The 24880-nt window shown below is 45.9% G+C and overlaps 1 protein-coding gene across 2 annotated transcripts in view; it reads right to left on the bottom strand.

The window, feature by feature from the left end:
• Nucleotides 1-24880, bottom strand: part of RAPGEFL1 (Rap guanine nucleotide exchange factor like 1) — a 69661-nt gene that overhangs the window by 39868 nt on the left and 4913 nt on the right. The window contains exon 2 of one of the 2 annotated variants that reach the window (XM_053363414.1): nucleotides 24339-24415. Coding sequence is in view for 1 of the 2 variants with exons in the window: in XM_053363413.1 (XP_053219388.1) it covers nucleotides 12189-12606 (418 nt within the window). In the remaining variant the exon portion in view is untranslated. Of the gene's footprint in view, nucleotides 1-12188; nucleotides 13604-24338; nucleotides 24416-24880 lie in introns of those variants that run through there. The other variant, XM_053363413.1, reaches the window with a different exon arrangement.

The following is a 24880-nucleotide window of genomic DNA, read 5'->3' on the forward strand; positions in this document are numbered from 1 at the left end:
CAGCATCAGCACCTCAAATGGATCTTGTTTCTCCCACAGGTGCAACCTTGGATTCAAGCAGACATCAAATTCTATGCTTTTTTAATTCTATGACCATGCTCTGCCCGCAGCCTTTTCCAGCCTGCAACCTTTAGTCTCCTAGGTGACATAACAGCCAACTCTCAACCCTGGCTTTCTTTTCCTAACTCACTCTGAAATGATGGAGGGGCTCTACCCACTTGGCCCAGAGCCTTTGCTTTCTTAATGGCACATTACCTTTCCTTGGTTGTCTTAATGGCCCATCTCCCAGATGATCTCCTGAACACAAGAAGCTGGGTCCAGGAATTAGGAGTCTGGCATCCAGTTCAACCCCCCAAGTCTTGATTAAATTCTATCAACTATTGGACCCAGAAATTTAGGGGAGTCTGGCACCCACAAACTCATAACATTCGCCTTCCATGAACTGGAGGGAGACCAAAATGGTGAGGACGGGGGGAGGGGTGTAACATTCTCACTCCTGCAGGCCCACTCTGCACATTTATTTAAATACATTTGATAGCCTGCATATTGTTTTTGCTTTGCTAATATATCTTTAACCAGAAGAAACCCTTTCCTTTTTGCGTTAAAACCAGCACAGGACAGGCTATTGTAAATTAACAAAGCAAGTGAGGTGAGGGGGAGTGTGAGGCATGAGGACTGCAGACTCACACAGTGAGCCACGGTGTGAGAGTCAGGAATGACGCAAGCAGACTTGTCCTGATTTCCATCTGTGAAATGATGGAGGAAATTATCGCCCGAAAGGTTCGCCCAGCGTCTTCATTTTATTTTCATATTGTGCCCAAGGACATGTGATTTGATCTGATTCCGTAAATCAGACTGAAAGAGCCATCTAAGTCTAGCAATCAATGCATACCCAGATCATCTGAGGACCTTCACAAGCATGACAGCATGGTGGGAGACAGCCATTGTCTGTGTTTGCCTCCAGTATATGTTCGTCAGAGGAATGTGGGCTCTGAACACGAGAACCAATGTGGTATGGTTGTTAAATACTGGATGAGAAGAGGAGACAACCAATTTCAAATCCCCATTTAGTCTTGGGGTTCACTGGGTGACTCTAGCTAAATACATTCAAGCACAATTCCCACCACCCACCCAAAATAATTCTGGGAATGTTAGTGTAAATGCTCCTGCAATCTGCAGCCCAAATGTTTTATAGATTGGGCCCCACTGGCGACTAAGTCCAGAGGTCCTTTGGGCTTCAGCCTGTGACACAGCTGGGAGCTTTAAATTTTAACCACCAGAGCAAAAGAAGAGATACCACCATACACCCTGTTGCTGGAACGGTCTGTGCAAATGAGCACAACATGACAAAGGAGTACTGTTAATAACACTTAGCATTTTAAAAAGTGCTTTAAAGTGGTCAGCCCTGTAGAGCAGGCCAGTATTATTATCCTTAGGGAGCAGATGGATGGGATGAGCCTGAGGAAGTGATCCGCCAAGAGAAGGAAGGTACAGTGGTACCTCGGGTTACATACGCTTCAGGTTACAGACGCTTCAGGTTGCACTCCGCTAACCCAGAAATATTACCTCGGGTTAAGAACTTTGCTTCAGGATGAGAACAGAAAACGCACGCCGGCGGCACAGTGGCAGCAGGAGGCCCCATTAGCTAAAGTGGTGCTTCAGGTTAAGAACAGTTTCAGGTTAGGAACAGACCTCCAGAACGAATTAAGTTCTTAATCCAAGGTACCACTGTATTCCTAACTTACAGCTCAGTCTCTTAGCTACTGTGTCACATGGGTTGTACAAAGCAGTGCAATCCAGCAGTTTCCCCATGTTTTACCACATTTCGGAATTATTTATCCCCGTGACAGAATTCAGGGTTCCAGGTCAGCAGAATCTGACGGTCTGGGATGGTTTATGTGTAAAATCCCCGGCAAGAAGGATGGCCAGTCAGATGAAGCAGGAGGAGCGACGTGAGGTTGGGACAGTGATTCGCCAAGTGCAACAGCAAGCCTGACAGCAAATCACAGAAAGGGGCGACAGGCCTGGATATTGGCTTTCTTAGCTCAGCAATGCCAGCCCAGTGTGATTAATAAGCAAAAGGACACCGAAATGGCCAGCCAACTCTGGCAGAGAAACTGCTCAGAGATTGGAGAGCAAGCCAACAGGCTCTCGAGACTGCTCTACAGGGGAGGGATTAGCAGGCAAGAGTAAGTGTCACAGAGTCACCCCCTTCACTGCAAGGAACAGCATGCTGCCAGCTGCCTCCAGGGCACAGAAGCCTAGAGACGAATGCTGAGCATTAGGCAGGGTCCAAGAAGGAGCAGGAAAAGATGAAGACAGACAGCAGTGGCTGGATTAGGGATAGGTGAACCTGTCAGTTTCAGTTTCTCTTGCATTTCTGCATTTTCCCAGTTTTAAATTCAGCTTGGCCCATTTCTGCCTCGGGTTGCAAACATTTTTTTTTAAGTCTGCATGAAAATTTGTATGCATTTCTGTATGTACTTCAACTAATATACACCTTTCTGCATTTTGCACATTTTTTCATTAACAGATACATTTTGGTGCACATTTCCCCCTAATATATCCTTGGTTTTTTTAATACATTTTGCTGGAGGGGTGTGTGTTGGCGATGGTTGGAGAACTGCATCACAAAATTCAGGGAGGTGCAAATTTCAGTTTGTGCATTGGTTTGAGAGCTGTGAATTGGGTAATTTCGCATTAAAACGCAAACTAAATTAATTTCTCCATCCATAGACTGGATAACAGTCAGAGAGCAATCACATGCACACACCCCTTTTTTGTTACTCCTGAATAGTTGCATAGCCCCAACAGAGTGCCAGAGGGCTTGCAATCTATGGCTGTGTGCACGTTACAGTTTACTCTTATACTCCACTGCGCTCCCACTGCTGGTGCTTGAATGTACACATGACATTAGCCACAATCCATACCTATCATGTAGTTTCTTGAGAAATACCGCCGCTTGGTGCATTTCCCCCTCAAACCAGCTTCCACCTGATTTGAAAATGCAAGCCACGTTCGCTTTGCTGTTAAACTGAGGTGTGTACATCTGAGACAGTCACTGCTTGTGTGCAGATGACAGTTCATGCCCGGGTGACCCCTTCATGAATAAGAGCGCAGGGGTGGAGGTTGCAGGCGTGGGGAAACCAAACAAATAACGCACATGGGGTGAAGACATTCCCTGCCCCCTCTCTGGTGTGTACAGCAACATGCAAATGCGACTTGAAAAGCAACGGGGGAAGAAACGACCTCACTGCAGTTTAAACCATTAATGTGTGCAGAGCCTATATGCGAGTCTGATTGCAGGGTAGGGAGAGGAGCAGTCACAGACGGTCAAATAAGCAGCAAGCATGAGATCAGGGAGAGTCAAGTGACTGTGTAGGTAAGATGCAGATAAAGTGGTTCAGCAAAGCTTCTGCTGGAGAAAAGGATCTCAAGGAAAGACCTCCAAAGGAAGAGAAGGAAACAGCTCAGTGAATGGAAAGGCTATCCTGGGTATAATGAACAGACAGACTGGGGGGAAAGGGGCAAAGAGGAGGTGGATGATGAGTTCGTAGGAGAGCTGGAAGGGGAATATGGCAGGCATGTTAACAGTCAACCTGCCGGGCGGCCCCTAACAACTGAGAATTGCCTCCAGAAACTTCACCAAAGCTGGGCTTTTGTCCACAGACAGACAGGCATGTTTGGACAGGCAAACTAATCTAGATTTTTAGGGCCAAGTCACTTGGGCAGGCTTAACAGGCAAGGCTATGTGGTTTCTGATGCTGATGAAGGAAGAGGTGCATGTAAGAGGCAGAGAGGGAAGCGTTTGGGAAATGAGAAATGGATGCTTATGCCACAGAGGGAAAGGGAGACAGCAAGAGAGGGCAGGAAGCCACGGCAGTCTTAGATGGAAAGTGGTGAGGAATGGATGCCCCAAGGCCCATTGTCTCCTATTAGACCATGGGGAGGGCAGCGAATCAACTATCTCCATCATGCCCTGCTTCTGAGCATCCCAAGGACATTAGCTGACCAGGGTGCAGTTGGACCAGATGCATCCCTGGCCTGATCCAGCAAAAAGATTGTCGCTTGCCTTCTCTGGCTCAGATGGGTGAAGCTGCCACTCTTCTTTCACCGGTGATGTGTGTTGTGAGCCACCGGGAGGGAAAGAAGTGGTGAGGCATGGGAAATCCTCCTGGCTCCAGCAGAGAGGCACAGGCCTGGATGTCAAGCTCAGATCAAAGCGATTCTGGGCTGCTTTGCGGGGAGGGAATCTTGGACAAGTGACGGCAGCGGCGGAGGCAGTGCAGTGAGGAGAGGATTAAGGAAATCCTTGGCACAATGGGGAGCCATGCTCTGCGGCTGGGGTGGTCCTGCAATTAGCAAGGATGCGCAACAATAAAGGAAGGAAAAAGCAAGCCTCGTGGTTTTTTCTTTCTTTTCCCAGGCGCGGCAGGCCTGTGCAAACATTTCAGCCAGCCCTCAGAAGCCTACAGGCCTTGCCTTTCTTTTTGAGAGGGAGAGAGAAAGGGCATATAATTATATCCTAAGGGGGAACAACATAAAAGGAGGCTGTGTCTCCAGTGGTTGGAGTGGGAAGCTGGGAGCAAGGACGACTGGAGTCTAATAAATTAACAACAAGAGGTCTTGGAGCCAAGAGTTCTGGGTTGCACTCCACACCCTCTGCCAGAGAAGGGGTGCCCACAGCAATGGGTGGGGGAGGAAGGGAAGAAAGGGGAGAACCTCTGTGGTGGCGGGGTGGGGGGTGGGGAAGGATGCAATTAGGCTTCTGAAAGGAGCTCTTCTAGGGCACAATCCTCTCTGAAAGCCACCCACCATGACCTGGAAGCCCCCACTTCCTCCTAATCCAAAATGCATAGGAGGAGCAGACTGTGGTTAGCCAGCAAAGACTGGAAAAGAACTCTGCACAGGCTCAGAGAAATTCGGCTCCCCCCCCCCATTGCAGTTATGATCACTGCTGCCGGGTGTATCCATTTCTCCCTTGTTCACCATGCCATTTTTTCTCTGAACATGTGCTGAACGTTTTTGGTCAGAACGTGCTGATTTGCAGGAATATCAAACAGTACAGACTCCTGTCCTTAGGAGTCTACCATTTTAGGGTGAATTTATGCATTTTGTACTCTGCCTTGCAGGTCTTTAAAACTGAGCATGGAAACCTCAATTCCTTTCATCCAGCTATTCATGGGAGCCAAGTTTGCTTTACTGGAAGTCTATTTTCATCTCCCAGCAGTTCTAGTTAAAGGGCCCTGGTTAGGACTGGGAAAGAAATTCTGCCCATTGGCTTGCAAAACTGGGTTTCGGATAGGCTACCAGCAGTTCCACTGCAGGGCTAGACAACCCACTGGTCTGATTCAATGTATAAAGTTGCTTTTTATACCCACAATTACCACAATTTGAGAGCCCTGGGCTAGGGTGGAGGGTTTGCGCTGTTTTCCACGGGATTCAGTCCTGAAGATCAATGCTCTAGTTAATTAACAGCCTCCCCACAAAGCAAAAAAAAGCTATCTTCCCACCCTCCTTTCCATCACACAGTATTGCAGAATCTCAGATTTTGTTGTAATTATTGCTATTTTTAAAAGCAAGTTTCTAGCTCTCATTGTGGCTGAGCAAATGTTTTAAAAACAAGCTCTATCCCTTGAATGCTCAGAGAGACATCTTCAAATAATTCTGCCTCTTTTTGTGGAACTCTAATCCCTGGCTTTACATACACACACACTTGAGGGGCATCCATGTGTTAGTTTTGAAAGGAGGTGGATATATTCATAGTAAACCAAAGAGTCCTCTCAGCCCCCAAGCTTCAGTCCTCTTTAATTTCTACCTGTCTCCACCAAGGCAGGAGGTGGAATGCAGCCAGCAAAACACACACACACACACACACACACACACTCTTATTGCTAGCTTAGGGGCTGCTGTTTGAATTTGAGGGGAACTGACACTGCTTTAAAAACCAATGCTGCCTGCCCACTCTCAAGCTGTGAATGTGCCATGTCAAGGTCAGGCTGGGGCTGCGAACGACCCAGGAGAGAGCAGCGTCTAAGGCCGAGCTGCGTCTACAGCTCAGGGCAGTTGCTGGATCAACCTGAGCAATAAAAGGCACCATTACTGGTGTTGGAAGCCAGAGTAGAGGTTTTAGCTCACAAGACAATCCCAGGTGGAAGAGGAACGAGGCAAGCGGCAGAAAGGAGTGAGAATAAGCAAAAGAAGGCCAGAAAGGGGGAAGGTCATTGTCACCTGCTAAGCATTTCTCTTGTGTATATTGCACAGACATACACATTTTGAATTTGTCAATGGCAGCATCAAGACAGACATGTGTGAAGGAGCCAGCACGGATTAACGGCCAGAGAGAGAATTTTCATAGCATTCAAGACAAACTGAAACGAAATACTTTTCGAGGGATGCACTTCACACATTCAGCTGAGTCACTGGGTACTGTGGAACTGCGTGGTGGCTGGGTGTGTTTGCAGTACAAATCCGCCACAGCACTCCTGTCCTTAAACTGAGGTAGCTTTTGCTTAGCTAGCATCAATGTGCCATGAAGCAACGCATCTTTAATAGACTTTTGATGACTGGTGGCCACCAGAAATTAAAAAGAGTATATGAGCTGAGAACAGTGTTCCTTCATTTTTTCTTTTTCTTTTTTGGCACAGGGCTAGAAAGAAAGCTGGTCTATATAGTCGGAGCAGAAAGCAGCAGCTTGGATTTTTGCAGGTGGTTGGGTAGGATGTAGTGGTGCTCCCTGCTCTCACATTCAACTTCTTTCTAGTAACCTCACAAGGAAACTCCCCATGTAAAAGCTCTCCTGAAATGGCCCACATCTCTGATACAAGTTGGGAACAGGAAACTATTTCCATATCGTTCCACTCCACCTGATGTGCCTAACTCCACCCAGAAGATAATGCAATACGATCAAAGTCTGCAGCAGCAATTATTCCATATGTAGGAGGAGTCTGAAGTACACAATACAGCTCTCGCTTTCACTTCCTGTGTCCTTCTTGTTTTAACCTTTGTACCATCAAGATTCCTGCAGTCCTCTGCTTTAAATACCACATAACTCAAGAAAGAAATAATATACATCTTCCAAAGCTCTCCAATGAGCACTGGGAAGGGACATAAGCCAAGTGCTGCTGCAACCTGAAGAAATAATAATCCACCAACAGGTAGAAAATGAACACCTGAAAGGGGCCTCTGTTTAATGAGCATCCTTTCCCAGACAGAGCATAGGCCGTTTCTGCCTTTTCCTTCTCATACTAGCTAACCTTAGCATTGGAGTGGTGTTAAAGATTAACAGAGAGGTTCAGGGACTTGGGGCCTATGATATCTGTGTTACATACGACACAAGACTTGAAACCAAAGTCCACTCCAAGTCATCTGGCTTGATACAGTTTGTGCCCACCTGATCTTTTATTGTGCCCAAATAGTAACTGAAGGAAGTTGGGACATGGCTCACCTTCAATTTTGGGGCTAACAAAACACAGGCCGCAGTTGCTGCATACATAAATCACCTTTTCTGACACCTAGCAATTTCTGTCTAGGTTATTCCCAATAAAAATGACTCTTGGGAGTAATTGTAAGCATTTTTTTCCAATTCGTTATTGATCATTTCCCAATACAGTGGTACCTTGGTTCTCAAACGCCTTGGTACTCAAACACCTTGGTTCTCAAAAGCCGAAAACGCGGAAGTAAGTGTTCCGTTTTTCGAAAGCCAAACATCCAATGCGGCTGTCGGCTATTGTTTCTGGGGCGCCTGCACCTATCAGAAGCTGCGTTTTGGTTTTCGAAAATTTTGGAAGTCAAACGGACTTCCAGAATGGATTAAATTTGGCTCTTTTGTTTTTGTTATTTATTTTGCATTTTTGTTTTTGAGGCTTTTTTGGTTAATTTGTTTTTGTGACTGTGTGGAACCCAGTTCAGCTACTGATTGATTGATTGCGTGACTGCAGAAATGGATAAAAGCCCCCCATCCAAACAATGACTATCATCAGTGCAGGTAAGAATTTTTTTTTAAATCATCTACAATGCTGTCTTCTTTATTTTATAGCACAATACATTGATTATTGCTTTCATTTTATGGATCAATGGTCTCGTTAGATAGTAAAATTCATGTTATATTGCAGTTTTAGTGGGGTTGCTTTTCAAAGTCTGGAACGAATTACAATTCATTTTGCATTACTTTCTATGGGAAAGCGCACCTTGGCTTTGGAATGCTTTAGTTTTGGAACGGACTTCCGGAACGGATTAAGTTTGAGAACCAAGGTACCAATGTATACTTTTACCTTTTTACATTTCCACCCTTGCTTGGAAATTTTGTGCCTTCTGACCTAGAAGCTCCTCCTTCTATTCTCAGATGTATAGTCAATCACACAACCCAAAAGCACTTTGCACATGTCCAGAAAGAATTTGCATATTTATTCTTTTCTTGCCTGCAACAACTGTTCTGAGCTTAAGTAACTAGGCATGAAAAATCCAGCCAGAAAAATTATCTCACTGCTAAAATTAATACACTCCTAATTTTTTAAAAATAGTGAGTAGAAAGTCCAGCTCTCCTCAATAAAAAAGGAGAATTGTTCCCAGTATCCTGGAGGATACTTTCATTAGGGAGCTGGTGTAGTGTGCTATAGTCCAACTACTTCTGTTTACCAAAGGCGGTCCTTATTTCCTACTGCCTTGGCAACACTTCTAAGGGCCTTTAAGCTAAGTATGCTAAAAGCATGAAGTGGGAGATTGAGGCCTCCCATCTCCCAAGTCCTGTGCATGTGCCAGAGACTTTGGGGCAAAGGGACCACAAGTAGCAAACACAAATAATGGCTGGATACCAAGAATGCCTACTCTGCAGCTGAATGTCAAAATTGTTACACAACACACACACACACACACACACACACACACATGTACTGACAATGCTTAACTTTTTGTTACCTTACAGACAAGTAAGGAAGATGGTAGCATTTTAATGCATGCCTCATGTACAGACCTTTTATATATATATATATTTAACTGTTTCTCTTTAATTTTCATCACCAGAGTTTCACATCAGTGAATATAATTCTAGGTTTGATTTTCCAAACACTGAAGATAAGCCCTACACACACAGATAGCTATTTCTTTTTTAATGCATTCTCATCAAAATTTGTGGTGTGTATCTGGCTATGGCTTGACGTGAACAAACAAATGTACGGGCGCCCAAAGTAAAAAATGTGGCGGCTTTACTCCTCCTTCAATCCGACTGCTGCCATGCTACCTAGACTTAAGCCATGGTTTAGCACAACGTTCCACCAGTCTGGGAAGACAAACCATGAACCCATGTTCAGACTTAATGCTAAATCAAACCACGGCTTAGCTCTGCACAGTGCAGCAGAAATAAGGCTGAGGAAGAAGCAAAGTAGCCATGATTTTTCTCTGAGTACCCACATGCTTGCTTGGCCATGGTTTGCCTTAGAATTATGTGCAAACTGTGCCAATGTCCCAATGCCACTTCAAATCTATCTCTCCAATATTCATCACCTGAGGGCTGCAGCATCCAGCAATGACTACAGTCCATGTGTGGATGAACCAACATGGATCTAATGCAATGGAAAGAACTTGGATATTACTTTGCATCACCTCACATACAACGCTTTGCAATGGAGCCAGTTCACACGTTCAGCTGCCAGTGGTGATGTACATGCAAGTGTGAACAAGCCTGAGTTCAAATGCCTGCTCAGAAATTGACTCCTTCTCTCAACCTTGTTTCTTCATGTGCAAAACAAGGATAAAACAGCCTTGCAACTCACATCACAAAGATTACAAGTCCACATTTCAAATTAGTTCTATTATTAGTCATTCAGTGGTCTGAAGAGGGGGAGGCTTCTCTCTCTCATCCCTACAAACACATTCCTTTCTGGTCACTTGGAAGTGTTTCTTACTCACCACAGGTGACTTGTCAAGCAGTTATTTACAAGCGTGCAGTAAAAGTCAACCTCTCTCATGAGGCAGGACAGATGTGAGAATAATTGCTGTACTGTAATACATTTTGTACTTAAAAAAAACAAAAGCCTAATTACAGCGGTACCTCGGCTTAAGAACTTAATTCGTTCCGGAGGTCCGTTCTTAACCTGAAACTGTTTTTAACCTGAAGCACCACTTTAGCTAATGGGGCCTCCTGCTGCCGCCGTGCTGCCAGAGCACGATTTCTGTTCTCATCCTGAAGCAAAGTTCTTAACCCGAGGTACTATTTCTGGGTTGGCGGAGTCTGTAACCTGAAGCGTATGTAACCTGAAGTGTATGTAACCCGAGGTACCACTGTACAGAGCAATTACCGTATTTTTTGCTCTATAAGACTCACTTTTTCCCTCCTAAAAAGTAAGGGGAAATGTGTGTGCGTCTTATGGAGTGAATGCAGGCTGCGCAGCTATCCCAGAAGCCAGAACAGCAAGAGGGATTGCTGCTTTCACTGCGCAGCGATCCCTCTTGCTGTTCTGGCTTCTGAGATTCAGAATTTTTTCCCCCTTGTTTTCCTCCTCCAAAAACTAGGTGCGTCTTATAGAGCGAAAAATACGGTAACCATTACAAAATATTTAGCAGTTATGTAGCACTTTTTGCCAAAGGGTTCGAAACCCTACATACTGTATCCTCATTCACTAACCTTACAACAACACAGCAAAGGAGACCAGAGATTATTATCCCTATTCCCATAGAAGTGGGGGCTGAAGCTAAGAGTTGCTTGATGCGAGTCAATGATTCCGGGATCGAACAGAACTGGCACTTTCTAGCTGACAGTTCACCCTCTTAAAACTCCACTAGCTCCAGTACTAAGCTCTGGAGAAGCCACTCACCTCCTTTACCCACTCCTAGATGTCTTTTCTCTTTGACCCCAGACCTTCTTCCCCCAAACCCCTACCATACAACTAGCTGTGAGCCGTCCAAAGTGGCTGGGGAAACCCAGCCAGATGGACAGCGTATAAATAATAAAGTTGTTGTTGTTGTTGTTGTTGTTGTTATAACTTTCACTGGAAACTTCACCATGTGGCAGAAGCTCTTTTGCATCCATTTTCACCTTTAAGCCCCCCAAAGTTTGATCTTGCCACATAGTCTCCACTGAACTCCTCTAGGCAACCCCAGGAGCAGGCAAGCCTTCAACATCATAATTCCACCCAACCCCAATCACGAGTTCCCCTTACACCAGGGATATGGAGTCTGGAGCCCTTTAGGGAATGTTGAACTCCTCCTCCCATCAGCCCCAGCTGGCACGGTCCATGATCAGGGATGATGGGAGCTGCGGTCCAGCAACATGTTGAGGGCCACAGGCTCTCCACCCCTGCCCCAACACAAATGCTCCATCTGCAGCATTCCTGCGAGCAGAGAGTGCACTCAGCACTCAGTCTGCTCTTCCTATGTTTGCCATCATCCCTTAAACAGGTGCAATCACCAGGCTGAAGGAGAGGGAAGCCCCCCCCCTTAACTTTGTTACTGCCCTCCCCGCTCCTTCACTGCCCCACCCCCCATAAAAATTCTTCCTCCATGCTGGGCCTATTTCTCCAGATCAAAGATCCCAAACAGAGATGATACCAGCTGATTATGATGGAAAGGTGAGAGAGTCTGATCATTCCGAGACCATATCCTGCTACCTGATTCTGTTCCCTAAAAATGAGGCCCTGCAGACCCTCTCAAACACAGGGTAACATGCTTGCTTGGAAATCGCACCTGGAAGCTTGGTGCTCAGTTTGGATTCTGGAGAAGCGGGAGGGAGACAGGATTCAGTTACTGAGGAAAGGGCACTTTGCACATGCTCAGAGATGCACTTCAGTATTATGCCACATGTTCTGGGACTGATTCACAATATCATAGAATTTTAGAGTTGGAAGGGACCCTGAGGATCATCTAGTCCAACCCCCTGCAACGCAGGAATATGCAGCAGTCCCAATACAGGGATCGAACCTACAACCTTGGCGTTATCAGCACCACACTCTAACCAACTGAGCTATGCAGGCCAGATAAATTGGTTCCAAATTCCAGGGCCCAAGTAAAGGCATGTCCATCTGATCCTACCCTTCCCAGTCCCTACATCGACCTGTATTCTGTGCAAAAATGTCAGCTACTGCTGCTGCCTTTCCCTATGGCACTATCAGCCCCTGATATTAGAACTGTGAATTTTCCTTTCCTTAGCTTGGCACCTTCCACTCTCGTTCCAGGGTCCCAGACTCGTCCCCTACCTGCACCGCAGCCATGACCATGGGGGGCTGTCGGATCGCCTCCCAGCCTCTCCAGAAGTCTCCCCAGCAGTCGATCGGGGCTCTCGGGTTCTGCCAGCGGTGCCCAGCAGCAGGTGGGTACAGACTCAGGGCTGAGCTGGGTTTCGCCTCCTCCGCCACCGCCTGGGGACAGCTCCTCGGAGGAGAAGGACGTTGGGGAGCGCAGAGAGGAATCGGGGGGCCGCAGCTCCAGCCAGCGCCCATCGCCAGCAGGGTCCGTGCCTCCTTCGGGGGGCTCCTCGGGGGGCTCCTTGAGGAATCCGGGCAGCAGGATCTTGGAGACGCTTTGCCTGCGAGGCAGCTGCCCACCAGCCCCGGGGCCAGCCCGGGCAGCCAAGTGAGACCCCTGCTTCTTCAGAAATTTCTCCAAAGGCTTCATCCCGCCAACGGCGGTGGGGGCACCCAGGGGCTCAGCTGGGCCCCAGGACGAGGGGTGATCCAATGTGCCCTTTTCAGCTTAGGCCAAAATTGGGGATGAGGGGCGGCGCACTCTGCGTGCCTGCGGCGGGGGTGGAGAGACGTGCGATCAGAGAGTCATGGCTATGCCAGATGTTGGAGGCGGGCGAAGATCTGGCCAAGAAGGTGGCAGGGAGCTGCCTCTTTGGAAAACGGAAGCCTGTCCGGCGTTGCTGGGGGGGGGGGGAGCGGGGGCGCTGTTCTGGCCAACCTTACCGAGCGTGGAAAGGCTTTAGGGGGCGGGGTGCGCGGGGTCCTGCTTGACTCTCCCTGCAGGGGGAGTGACCAGAGGCGCCTCCGGTGGCTTCGCGTCCTGACGCCCTCCTGAAGTGGTAGGCGGTGAGAGGCAGACAGGTGGATTGCCGTCTAGTCCAGTCTTCTCTTCGGCCGCGCCAGAAACGTGGCGAGCGTAAATCCCCTTTGGAGAGAGAGGGAGGTGGAGATTCTTCCCTCCCCACCTCTGCGCCCAGCAAAGCGAGGCGCGTGCCCTCGGCCCCCGCAGGGCTTTCCCGAAGCCGACGAAGCGTCCCGGCTTGCTTGCAATCTGAATCTCTCCTGTTCCTCCGCCAGCCCGCAGCCTCTGCCTCGTCTCCTTCGCCTTTGCCACTCCGTGCGCCCTGCGCGCGCGCGCCCTATTCGCCAGGCTGCTGCTGCCGCTGCAAGGGGGATCCTCCTTTATGGATGCTCATGACAGCGGGGGAGGCAGCTACTGGCAGCAGGAGCGGGGGCTGAAGCCTGCCTGCCTGCCTGCCGGGGAGTTTGCATGGGGGAGGCTCTCTGCTTGACCGCCCCCGCCCCCTCCTGCAGGAACCCCCCTCCTCCTTCTTCGTGCCTCCTGGCCTGGAAAGAAGCAGGCGGAGTCGCCAGTCGGCAGGCTTCTCTCGCAAAGCAGCAGCCAGCCAGTCTCTTTCCCTCGCCGCCTCTCCTCCGGAGGGGAGCAAGCCGAGCCCCGCCCCGGCCCCTCCCCCGCCTTTGCACCGGTTCCTCGCCCACCCGCTAATTTTGCCTGCACTTGTTACGCGGGGGCAAGGAAGCCAAAAATCCACGCCTTAATCTTGGACTATAACTGGGGTGGGGGGGTGGGGAAACCCAGCTAAAAACAACAAGCATGGTGGTGAGAAATCAGGCTGGTTGGGCAATGTTGCAAGATTAATCGGGGCTTTATTTGCATCTTGATGCGAAACATTGCCCTCAGCTTGCTTGGAGTGAAAGTCAGATGATTCATTTTGGGTCGTTGGCGCCGGCTGAATTATTAAAGATTTTTATTATATTGCACACTCAATTTCATATTACTTAGTGATTGTGTGTGTGTGTTTAATGGGTTCAAGTGGAAACAGCACGCACAGACACCAACAAAGTATAAACTTTTGAATTCCGGGATGCTTTTTAAATGGTGGGAGAGGGAAATCTTATATCTTCAAGAAAACTTCAGGCACTTCTTGCCGACCATAATGGCTCATGGCACAAGAAATGTTGTAGTCTTTAAGGCAGGCATAGGCAAACACCGGTCCTCCAGATGTTTGGGACTACAATTCCCATCATCCCTAGCTAACAGGACAGTGGTCATGGATGATGGGAATTGTAGTCCTAAACATCTGGAGAGCTGGAGTTTGCCTATGCCTGCTTTAAGGGCTCACAAGTCTCTTGGTTGTTTCTGATACATTCAGACTCTTTTCTTTGCCCCGGTGGATAAATATTGGTTACACTAAATAATTTCACAGCAGTGGTTCCTTCTTCTTCTTTTTGAGTTCTAAATCACCTTTATTCAACAGTGTGTGTGACCCTGAATGTCTGCCTTTTTCCTACTTGGGTATATACGCATCTGAATGTCACTACAGCTGGCATCCCCCATTACTATACACACACACCCTATTCAATTTATTTATGTCTATATTTATAGGGCTCCTTTCTGAAGATGTAAGAGAAAGGGCACCCTTCAGGGAGGCAGGGCAAGATATAAATTGAATTCATCAATACACAAATGAATACACATATGAAGCTCTGCTGCCTGATAGGAAGGAACGGGGGAAGGTGCCATGCAATCCCATCACTGGTCCACCTAGCTCTCTGCTGTCTACACTGGCTGGCAGTGGCTCTCCAGGGTTTCAGGCAGTAGCTCTACCCTGGAGATGCTGGGGATTGAACCTTTTGCATGCAAAGCAGATGCTCTAGCACTGAGCTACGTGCCCTTTCTCATTGGTCTGTCTATTCTAGCCCAGTGTTGTCTACTCTCTGGCACTGACATCATCTCTCCATGGTGTCAGGCACCATGTGCAGATCTTGTGCAGCCCTGCTGCCAGCAGCAATCCTTTTAGTGAAAGATGCTGAGAACTGAACCAGAGATAACGTGTGCACAAAATGTGTGATCAGCCACTGGATAATATCTAAACAGGTGGACTCAACAAGGAGCCCTCCTTTTCTTTAAAAAATGCTTAACATGGACTGGTGCTCCCACCAAATGTCAACACTGGACTCCTGAGTTTGTTTGTTAATAGATGTTATCTTGTATGGGTTTTTGGGGCAGAATACATCTAAAGTACGTAATTTGCTTTCAAATGCTTAGCATGCAGTACAAGTTAAGTCATATTGTCACAAAGCATAAAGAAAACTACATCAATAATAAGCTCCACATATAAAATAATAACAATGCTGTTGAATTCTGTTCTAATCTGTTAAAGTGTTTCTGGTGTCTTTTTTTTTTTTTAGGTTTTAATTGGTAATAATTGCAGGTTGCTTTATGGAAGGTTTTCTCCACCCCCGATTTGAATGTTACAATTTTAACTGCATATTATTTTTGAAATAATGTAAGGACCCTGCAGGACCAAAAGGTAGGATATTATTTATTTATTGTATGTTATTTCAGTTCTAGACTGCCCTTCTCCCTGTGGGAGCCGAGGGCAGTGAACAACGGAGGAAATGCAAGCTGTACAATAATTACAACATAGAAAAACGCACCTCTAAAACCAAAACGTATGCAAAAAAGAAAAGAAAAAAAAGAACACCAGCTGCTGAAATGCCAATCAATATTCATGCTTCAAAAGCCCAAGCAAACAGATATGTCTTCTTCAGTTGGCACCTTAAGGCCATCAGTGTTGGGGATGGATGCACTCCTGGGGAGGGAGTGCCATGAAAGAGGCCTTGCCATGGGGAAAAGCCCTGCCATTAGCTGCTGCCCCACGGGCCATACTCATCAGCACCATCCCACAGATCTCAAAACACAGGCCAGTAGATATTAGATGGAGGTGTTCCTTTAAGTACTGGGGCCCTGAGCTGCTCAGGCCTTTGTACAACAGGACCAGAACCATGAATTGGGCCCGGAGCTCACAGGCAACAAGTGCAGTGTTTTCAGGATTGCTGACATGCTTCAACCTGCTGCCCTGCTTAACAGACCCATTCTGCACCAGCTGCAGCTTCCGGACAGTCTTCAAGGGAAGCCCCATATAAAATATATTACAGTTACTAGAGCATGGACTACCATAGCCAAGCTATCCCGGTCCACGAATGGCCATAGCTGTTGAACCAGCCGGAGCTCGTCACAGGACTCCAGTGAAGCCACCTGGGCCTCAGGTGAGCTTTAGATCACTCCTGAGCTACACACCTGCTCCTTCAGGGGAAGTGCAACCCCATCCAGAACAGGTTGTTTCTCTAAATTCCTGGGCATGAGAAAGGCCTCACCACAGCACCATCGTCTTATCAGGAGTCTGCCTCAATCCATCACTGGAAACACAGGCAGGCTTTTCTGATTCAGAGGGAATAGACTAATAAAGCTGAATGTCATCCACATGCTGATGACACTACGCTCCAAAACCCTGGATGGCAGCTACCAGCAGCTTCCTCTTAAATGGCATAAATACGATGGTTATACACATACATGCGCAAACACCAAGTGCACAGAGCACAGAAGTTGCGTAATTATCCCTCAAAGCCCGATGGAAGGCCTACATTTTCAGCAGTCTTCTAAAGCTTAGGATGGTGTTGCACGGAAGGCTTTGAAAGGCAGAACAGTCCACAACTGTGGGACCACCACCAAAGGAGGGGCACCATTTCAGAAAGGCACAGTGGAGTGGGGCTTTTTTGGAGGGGAGATACTCATCAAAGTCTAAAGGCTTTCACCAAGATATATTCAAGTTTAAATTGCAAAAAAAGTATGTTTGTGTGTGTGTGTAGTATGAGTATCTATTTTCCTTTACGCCTTAACGATTGTGAGGTTACCTTCACAAATGAAACTGGCAAGAGATCTGTGCCTTTGGCATCCATACCCAATTCACCTGCTGCTTCCTAGGGATGGGTCGGTCCTGTCCCCAGCTCCCCACTGCCATGGCTGAAGAACAGCTTCCAGAAGGGTTGCTGTGACTCTGTAGCAGCTAAAGGCAACAAAGAGTATTTTCACATGTATTAAAGTGTCTATGAGAGTTTATGCCTTAATAAATGTATTAAAGGTGCCACAAGACTCTTTGTTGTTTTTATTGCTAATACTGTTACTGATCTGTTTTATCCAATATAGTTTGATTTTTAACTGGATATTTTCTGTGCTTGTTTTCAACATACCTGACTACTCAGGGGCAAGATGAATAAGTGCTAATGGGGGGGACGGGACTGTGCATTGACAATCTTAAGATGTTCAAACTAGTATTTCAATTGGAGGCATAATACCTGACATTTTTATCTGCCCTACTTAGGGCAGCCTTGATAAAGCCCTGCTTATCATTATTCTATTAAAACATTTTAATTAGAACCTGTTCCCTTCTGGAAAGTGTTTGTGCCCTCATACAGCAGGAGCCACAGAAGAATCTGCACATCAAATTTGTTAAATTGGTTTTAACACATTTAACAAATATGTGAATAATGCTGCATTCCTAACCCTTCTTACCTAGGAGGAAGCACTATTGAATTCAATTACTTCGGAATTGCTGCCAGCCAGTGTGGAAAGTACTGAACTAGGTGAACCAGTAGGTCCAACTCAGAACTGTATAAATCAGCTTTCTGAGTTCCTTTTTGCTGCATTTTCCTTCCAAAAGCTCGTAGCAACAGCAGTTGCTTACACAGAGCCAGGGCCTCAGAGGTTAGGAGAGTACAAATTTTGCACTAAGCTCAGAAAAATGGTCCTGAGGTCGTGACCTGGTTGTGGGTCATGAGCCACTAGCAGACAAACAACAGCCAAGGGTACAGTGAGTTCTCTACTGTTTGCCTTTGCTATGAAGCAATACTTAAATGGCCACAGACATCACCATGGACCAGTCTGAGAAGCCTGGAGCTATTTCTTTGCATTATGCTGCTCCCACGGGTTAGGTTCCCAAAGAAAAAGAAAGGAAAAGAAGAGGTGTGGGGATGGGGAGAAATCAAACATTAGAAGCTGGTGATCTCTGAGGAGTAGGTCCTTCCTTGCTTGCAGTATAAAAGTGCACTCAATTAAAAGGAGTGGCAGCAAAATAACCAGCCAGATGAACCTGAGGAACTGCCTGCAACAGGATGTGGGGAAAACCACGAATGCATTGTGATTTAAAGAGAGATAGGGCATCCCTAATGGTGATAAGAACTACAGTATTCTAAGACGGCAGAATGAGGGCAGCCAAATGTCTGGAATGCATCCTGGAAAGCAACAAAAGTGGGCCCAAAAATGAACAGGAATGTGTGCCCCCCATGTCCTTTTTATTATGCAATCATGATTATTTATACTCATGATTGTGTTCTGGGGTGCTTGTTGTGCTGTAATGCAAGAGTTCCACCCGCCCCCCGCCCCCGTGGCAATAATGTGGTAAGATTGCAGGTAGCATCATGGACCAACTAATAAAGCAGTATGATGTGGAGTCGGTCCAGTATAAATCCACCACTAATGTACTATTGCTGTGTCAATGCCATGTTGCAGAACACACCTGCAAAAACCAAAAGCAAAAAAACCTCCACCAATCTTGGGTTGGGCACTTTTGTGGTATATAAAAAGTTTGAGGATTTCAGCAGGAAGTTACAAGACACACACACACTGACCAGAAACAAAGCAGGAACTTCTGCAGGCACAAACATTATTGGAAGCAGGATCACATATAACTGCCCCAGTGCCATCATGAGCACACACCATCAAATTAGCTACTGAGTTGTTCAAGGTGCTGCTTCTAGGGTATAAAGCCCTATATAGCTTGGGACAGATACCTAAAAATAATAATTAAAAAATACCATCTCGTTCATTATATACCAAATCAAACACGGTACTCTGCAAGAGAGGGCCTCTTGCAGATACCAGGAGGTCTGTTCTGCACAAGGAATCGGGCATTCCATTATGGACAGACCACTGAACCTACACCAGACACTTTCACTCACGGAAAGACTGGGGTGGCCCTGTCTAGGTTGCAGGCATCGCAACTGTGAAGCAACACCCTCCATCAGTGTGGTGCAATACAACAATCAACCAAGATAATCAACCAAGATTAAGAATTAATAAGATGAAAACTAATAATGTTGATGAAAAACACACCCTGGTTGGGCCAATGCACCAGAAATGCCATGAAATGTACACTCAGCCAGGAAAATTACCTCCAATTGTATAATGCATGTGTTCACACACACTTGTTCAGCACATTCAGAAGTTGCAATTTTAGCCTTTCCCTTAAAACATTTTAGATATATATACCTAAAAATATACAGTGCTGCAATCCTCCTGCAAGTTATCCTTGCACAACCTTTGCTGAAATTATTTACTGCACGGTTGTGCAACACATAGCTCCTATGTATTCCAAAGTAGCTGTCCCAAGAGAACATCTGGGTGGGTTGTGTGTGTGGCCAGCCCTCAGTGTAACATGATCACAGCGTTCATTAATACAACAAAAGACCATTACTGTTTGCAATGTCAGCAACACAATGAGATGCTTTTCCCTTTTTGCTTCTGTAAGGCTAAATATTTTCCAAATGGCATCCATTAAAAAAAAGGAAACCTAAAATCTGAATCACACCAAAACTTCAGACAGACAGAAACACACACAGACAGGGGATGGGGAAATGTACTTATCCACCCCTAAAATCCTTCCTGATTTTTGAACATGTTAACAAAGGACATGTTTTTACAACTTGCCCATACCTGTAAAGAGAACAGGGTGCACACGCCCAGTTTTGAAATTCATGATAAACCTTAGGTAGTCTGAAAAGCACTATGAATGGCACCTTCCTCAGTCTTACCCACAGGATACAACTAGAGTCAGGGTGCAATGCACACCTGAGTGTCATACCTTCTCCCCCACCACCTAACTAAGACATCTTTTACTGCAGTAGCATCTCCTAGCAGTGCCACAGTGTGGAAACTACTGTTTTAAAAGACCCTTCTGCAACCTGATGCCATCCACAGCTCACAACAACACAACATCCATCATTCCTGACCATCGGCTATGCTGGCTCCAACCCCTATTGGCATTTGGAAGCCACCAAGTTGAGGAAGGTTGCTTCAGAGCATATATAGTCTAGGGCAAAGAACTTATCCATCCACCTGCCTGTCCATCCATCCTGCCATCCAAGGCCCCTTTTCCAGCGTTCTGTCACACTCCAGCAAGCATGACCAAGAAACAGCACCCATGGTGGGTTTATGCAGCTAAACTGGCTACAGTCAACAGCCATAGGGAAGAATTTTAGCACTCACATTCATTCGTATAGAGGTTAACCTGGGAGGAATGCTGCAAGGAGTGCAAAACCTACACACCACAGGATAGCTTCCAACTGCTATCCTGCAGCTTACAGAGAGGCACACCTCCCCACGAGAATACTTGCAAACATACAAGTCATCTTAAGCAGGGTTTTTCAGCAGGAATGCGGGGGAACTGAGTTCCCTTACCTTTTAAAAATAAAATAATTAAATTCTTTTTGTCAGGAGGCGGCAACTAGAACAGCTATTCACCCAATGCCTGAGCCAAAAATCCACATATATCTGTAATCAATAAAGTTGTGGCCATTTCGAATCCAGATCATTGTCTGCTTGATTTATTAAGCACTGCAACTGGGCCTGCAATAAACAAACTTCATGTTGAGTTCCCCCACCTTCTTCCAGAAAAAAGCATTGATTTTAACTCACACACTGTTCAACGTAAGGATGATTCTGCTAATCTGTATCTGTGACCATCCAGATATATTTGGACTACAGCTCCCATCATTCCCCGCCCATTGGCCAGGGTAGCTGGGCCTGATGGGAGTTGGCATCCAACAATGTCCAGAAGGCTAGGTGTTCCCCATCCCTGGTTGATGTCATCATCTCACCATTATTATTCTCATTACATTCAATAGTGAACTTGATGGCAGTGCCTCGTTCTTCAGATTGGATGGGCAAAATCCCTAGCGTGTAGGACACCAAAATTGTCTTAACGTATAGTAGGCCTTGCCAGGTGCCCTGTGATGCTGGTCCCCTAGCAACTTGGTAGTCCTGCACTTAGTGAGCCTACTTGTGAGTTTCCCCAAGTACATGCAGGTGTGAAACTCTAAAGCATCCTTATGGAGACTGAGGATGCTCACTGTCTCATGGTAGACAGTAAAAAAAAAAAAAGTTAAGAGCCTCAGTTTAAAAGGAAAACAAACAAAAGCAAAGTCAAGTGTGCCTGACTGAACCTCTAATAACCTACAGTATCTTGGAGGAGGCGGGTGGCATTAGGGTCTTTCCCTCTGGTCCTAAATTAATTCCCCTCTGAACTATTATGTTTGAAGAGGTTGGAGCCCTTAAGAGCTTACAGCAGCTGACCCTGATTCACCTTCCCTCCCATTCCAGGTGGTATAAGTTTTTAAGGGTCATTCCCCCACCCTCATTGGGAATTTATGGGTAAGGTTTCCAGATCACAGGGTAGGAGTTTGAGGTATACTTGAGACATCGCACCCCCTGCAACTCCCTGCATAAATTAACCGCTGTCAGGTTTCTTAACGGTCATAATGGAGTGAGCACAGCAAACATCTCAGTGAGGAAGCTCCACATTGTGGGGCACCACTGTTGACAAAGCTCACTTTATCGTCTTTGGGATCCTTTCTGCTCTGACAAAGAGAAAAGATGTGCTTGAGCTGGATAACCCCTTCCATTTGCCAGCTCTCCTCCCCCTGTTACTGTTTCTCTGGCCGTTCCACAGCATCTCCCAACCAAGAGCAGGTTCAGGCAGCTCCTGTCCCTGCCTCAGCCTCCTTTGTTGGCTTCTGGGCTTTCCTCTCCTTCAAGGTGAACGGAGCCAAGCAGAACAGGTGGTTGCGTGCCCCCATGAGGCAAGGGCGTGGGGGAACCGGAATGTCAAGGTGGATGAGCAACAGGGCCAGCAAGCCCCAGCAAGCAGTGCAAGCAAGATGTGCCAGGGCAACCTAGTGGCAACAGCAGCTGTGCCAAGCAGAGGCACAGCAGAGCAGGTACTGGTGGGAAGGAAAAGTAGGGCCCACACAGGCCCCTAGGTGGAACAATGTGATGGGAGGCAAAATGCAGCAGGTGCCACTTCTCCCCTGGATTCACTATGCCACCTTCAGCAATTCTCCCTCCCTCCATATATATCCATAGCACACATATTTATGGTGTAATTTCAGCTGAGAACTACCCTTCGAGAACTGCAGTTCCCTGGGGTGATACAATGACTGTTAAGACATGTATATCAGTAGAGCAGAAACATGGCCAGGATATGTATCAGCACATATAGAGTATATATGGCTTAGTTATAGCCAATCTGTAAAATAGGTATAATGGTAACTTAGCCAATGCTTAAGCTCAAGAGTTAGGGAGAACCTCCCTGTTTTAAATTCTCCCTGTGCAGGAGCTATAGAACAGAGCAGGGCCTTTTCTCCTGTGGCCTCAGTGTTCTTTATTATTGTTGGCAGAATCCCTTTTCAGCATACCTGTGTAGATTTGAAACACAGTGAAAGCACTACATAGAAGGCTAATCAAGGTCTGAGCATTTAACATTCGTGTTATTTATGATTTGTGCTTACAGATTGTTTTCAGTCTTTATAATGCTTGATTTTATCAGTTGATAGCCATTTTGAATTTACAGGCACATAGCAGGTTTTTTTGTTTAAATCGCATAGCCAAGCTAGTGCGTTGGACTCAAGACTAGAGAGAGAGATCCAGATTAAAAACCATACTCATCCATGAAGGTCACTCAGTGAAGGTCACCTTGGGCCAATCACCGTCTCTCAGCCTAACCTACCTCACAGGGTTGTTGTGAGGATAAAACAGTGAGACTATCTATTACAATTGGGAGAAAATGAGAATACCAACTTTGGAAGAATGGATTATTGAAGCATGGGGCATTGCATGTAAGGGCAAGTTAACTAACAGGGTAAGAGTTGGAGAAGGTTGACAACTTGACAGCCTTTTGGTAGAGACGTTGAGTGTTTTGGGGTGCAATAATTTACAAGATAATGCAGACCTATATATATACTCCTGGGAACTTTATGACATCTGTATGGTCTATCTGACTATATAATGAAAGTGTAATGATCCTTTCTATACTCACTTATTTGTTTTGTGTATATTCAAACTTGTTTACTTCTGTTTTTTTTTAATGTGGAAGTATATCTACCACCTCCAGAAACTTGGAGGGAGTGCTATAAATGTGGTAAGCACATTACTAAATATTTTTGACTGTTTTCATCAAAAGGCACTGAGACCACCCAATTGCAAAAAAAAAGGGGGGGGGAAGGAATCTATTCAAAGCCTACAAAATACTAAGACATAGGAAGGGGGCAGTTTCTGTTAGGCTGCTTACAGAACTCAGATTTCCATTTCTAACTTCTGATAAACCACAACCTCTAAGTGCTAAACTGCCCCAGGTCAAGGCTGGAAAGCCTCTCTATGTCATCATACAGTAAGCCAATGGCAGTCATAAGAATTGTGAAAAACACCTTGGCTGGGATCTCTGACATCAGAATCAATCAGCCAATAAGAGAAAGGTAAAGAGTGCATCAAGAGGCAGAGATCCAAATGGTTTAGTGAGTGCATGTTCATCAACACTCAGTACCTGTTGTATTGATAGCCCATTAGTAAATCAATAAATCACATAATGTGTTGTTGGGTGAGCATGAGGTAATGCTGCCTGAGGTTCCTGCAAGTCAAAGATAGGTGGTACCTAAGACTGGTCAAATTATTTTGGCATCCGAGACAGAAAACCTCACAATCACCTTTCCCTCTCCCTAGCAGTAAAAATACAACAATATTGTGAACAACTCACAATTTACATGTTCATTTGTTTTTAAATTATACTCAGCTCTGCCTAATGGTGGAGCTGGGGCCTTTTGGCTTTGAAGATATGCTTACAAGTGTGCGTACACTGGACAACGCCTGTTGAAACCTCAAGATCCAGATTGAATGGTTAAATGCCATTTCCAAAGACTGGAGCTGGGCCTTCAGTGTCCTGAAAAGCTCCTACCACTAGCAAGACCAGAATCAAATATACAAAAAGAAGAGAAATTATGCAAATCTGCTTTTTTTTTTTTAACAAGGTCCCATCTTTCAGCTGAATTTTAATCTTTCAACACAAAGTTCAAACAGACCACTTGGAGGCAGGTAACTAGCACAAGTTGCTCCTGTTTAAAGCCTTAAAAACAAACCTGAAACTGCTGTGCTTTTATCTACCCTAATCAATACTATCAGAAAGAGTAAAAACAATGTTTTAAGCAAAATCAAGTACAGAAAGTTGGAAGCCAACATCATTTTATACTCACCTAATTACTGCACAGCTATTTTTGGTCTCCTCTCTTTTTTTGCCACCACAAGCTCTGTAGAAGTATCTTTTGTAAAACTGTTGAAAAAAGACAAAAGTGAAGTTTAAAAAAAAAATTAAAGTTTTCCGGGGAGAAATTGTTTTGACACTTTTCATCACTTGTGTTTCTGCAATGTGTTCCTACGACATGCGGCTGGCCAACCACATTCCCCCCCCCCCCATGTGCTGCAGCCATGGAAACTAAACGTCTGTTTCAGTTTTTAGCCAAAAGTGTTCCATACAAGCTGAACTAAATCAAAAGCCCTTGAACGGCAGAGCACACTCTGCAATGTTTTGTCAGATAAAAATACACTTTGAACAATGTATACTGCTAATGCTGCACAGACCGTACATGTGTGCTTGATATTGTGTTCACATGAACGAAAGCAAAGTCTTCTTAGGCATTCTGATTATGGGTAGGGTTGCCATATTTCAAAAAGTAAAAACCAGAACTGAAACACCAAGATCCAGGACAAAGCACCACCTTTGGGAAATTCTCCCCTG

Source organism: Podarcis raffonei, chromosome 13 (assembly GCF_027172205.1).
Source record: "Podarcis raffonei isolate rPodRaf1 chromosome 13, rPodRaf1.pri, whole genome shotgun sequence".
In the NCBI taxonomy this organism is placed as follows: domain Eukaryota; kingdom Metazoa; phylum Chordata; class Lepidosauria; order Squamata; family Lacertidae; genus Podarcis; species Podarcis raffonei.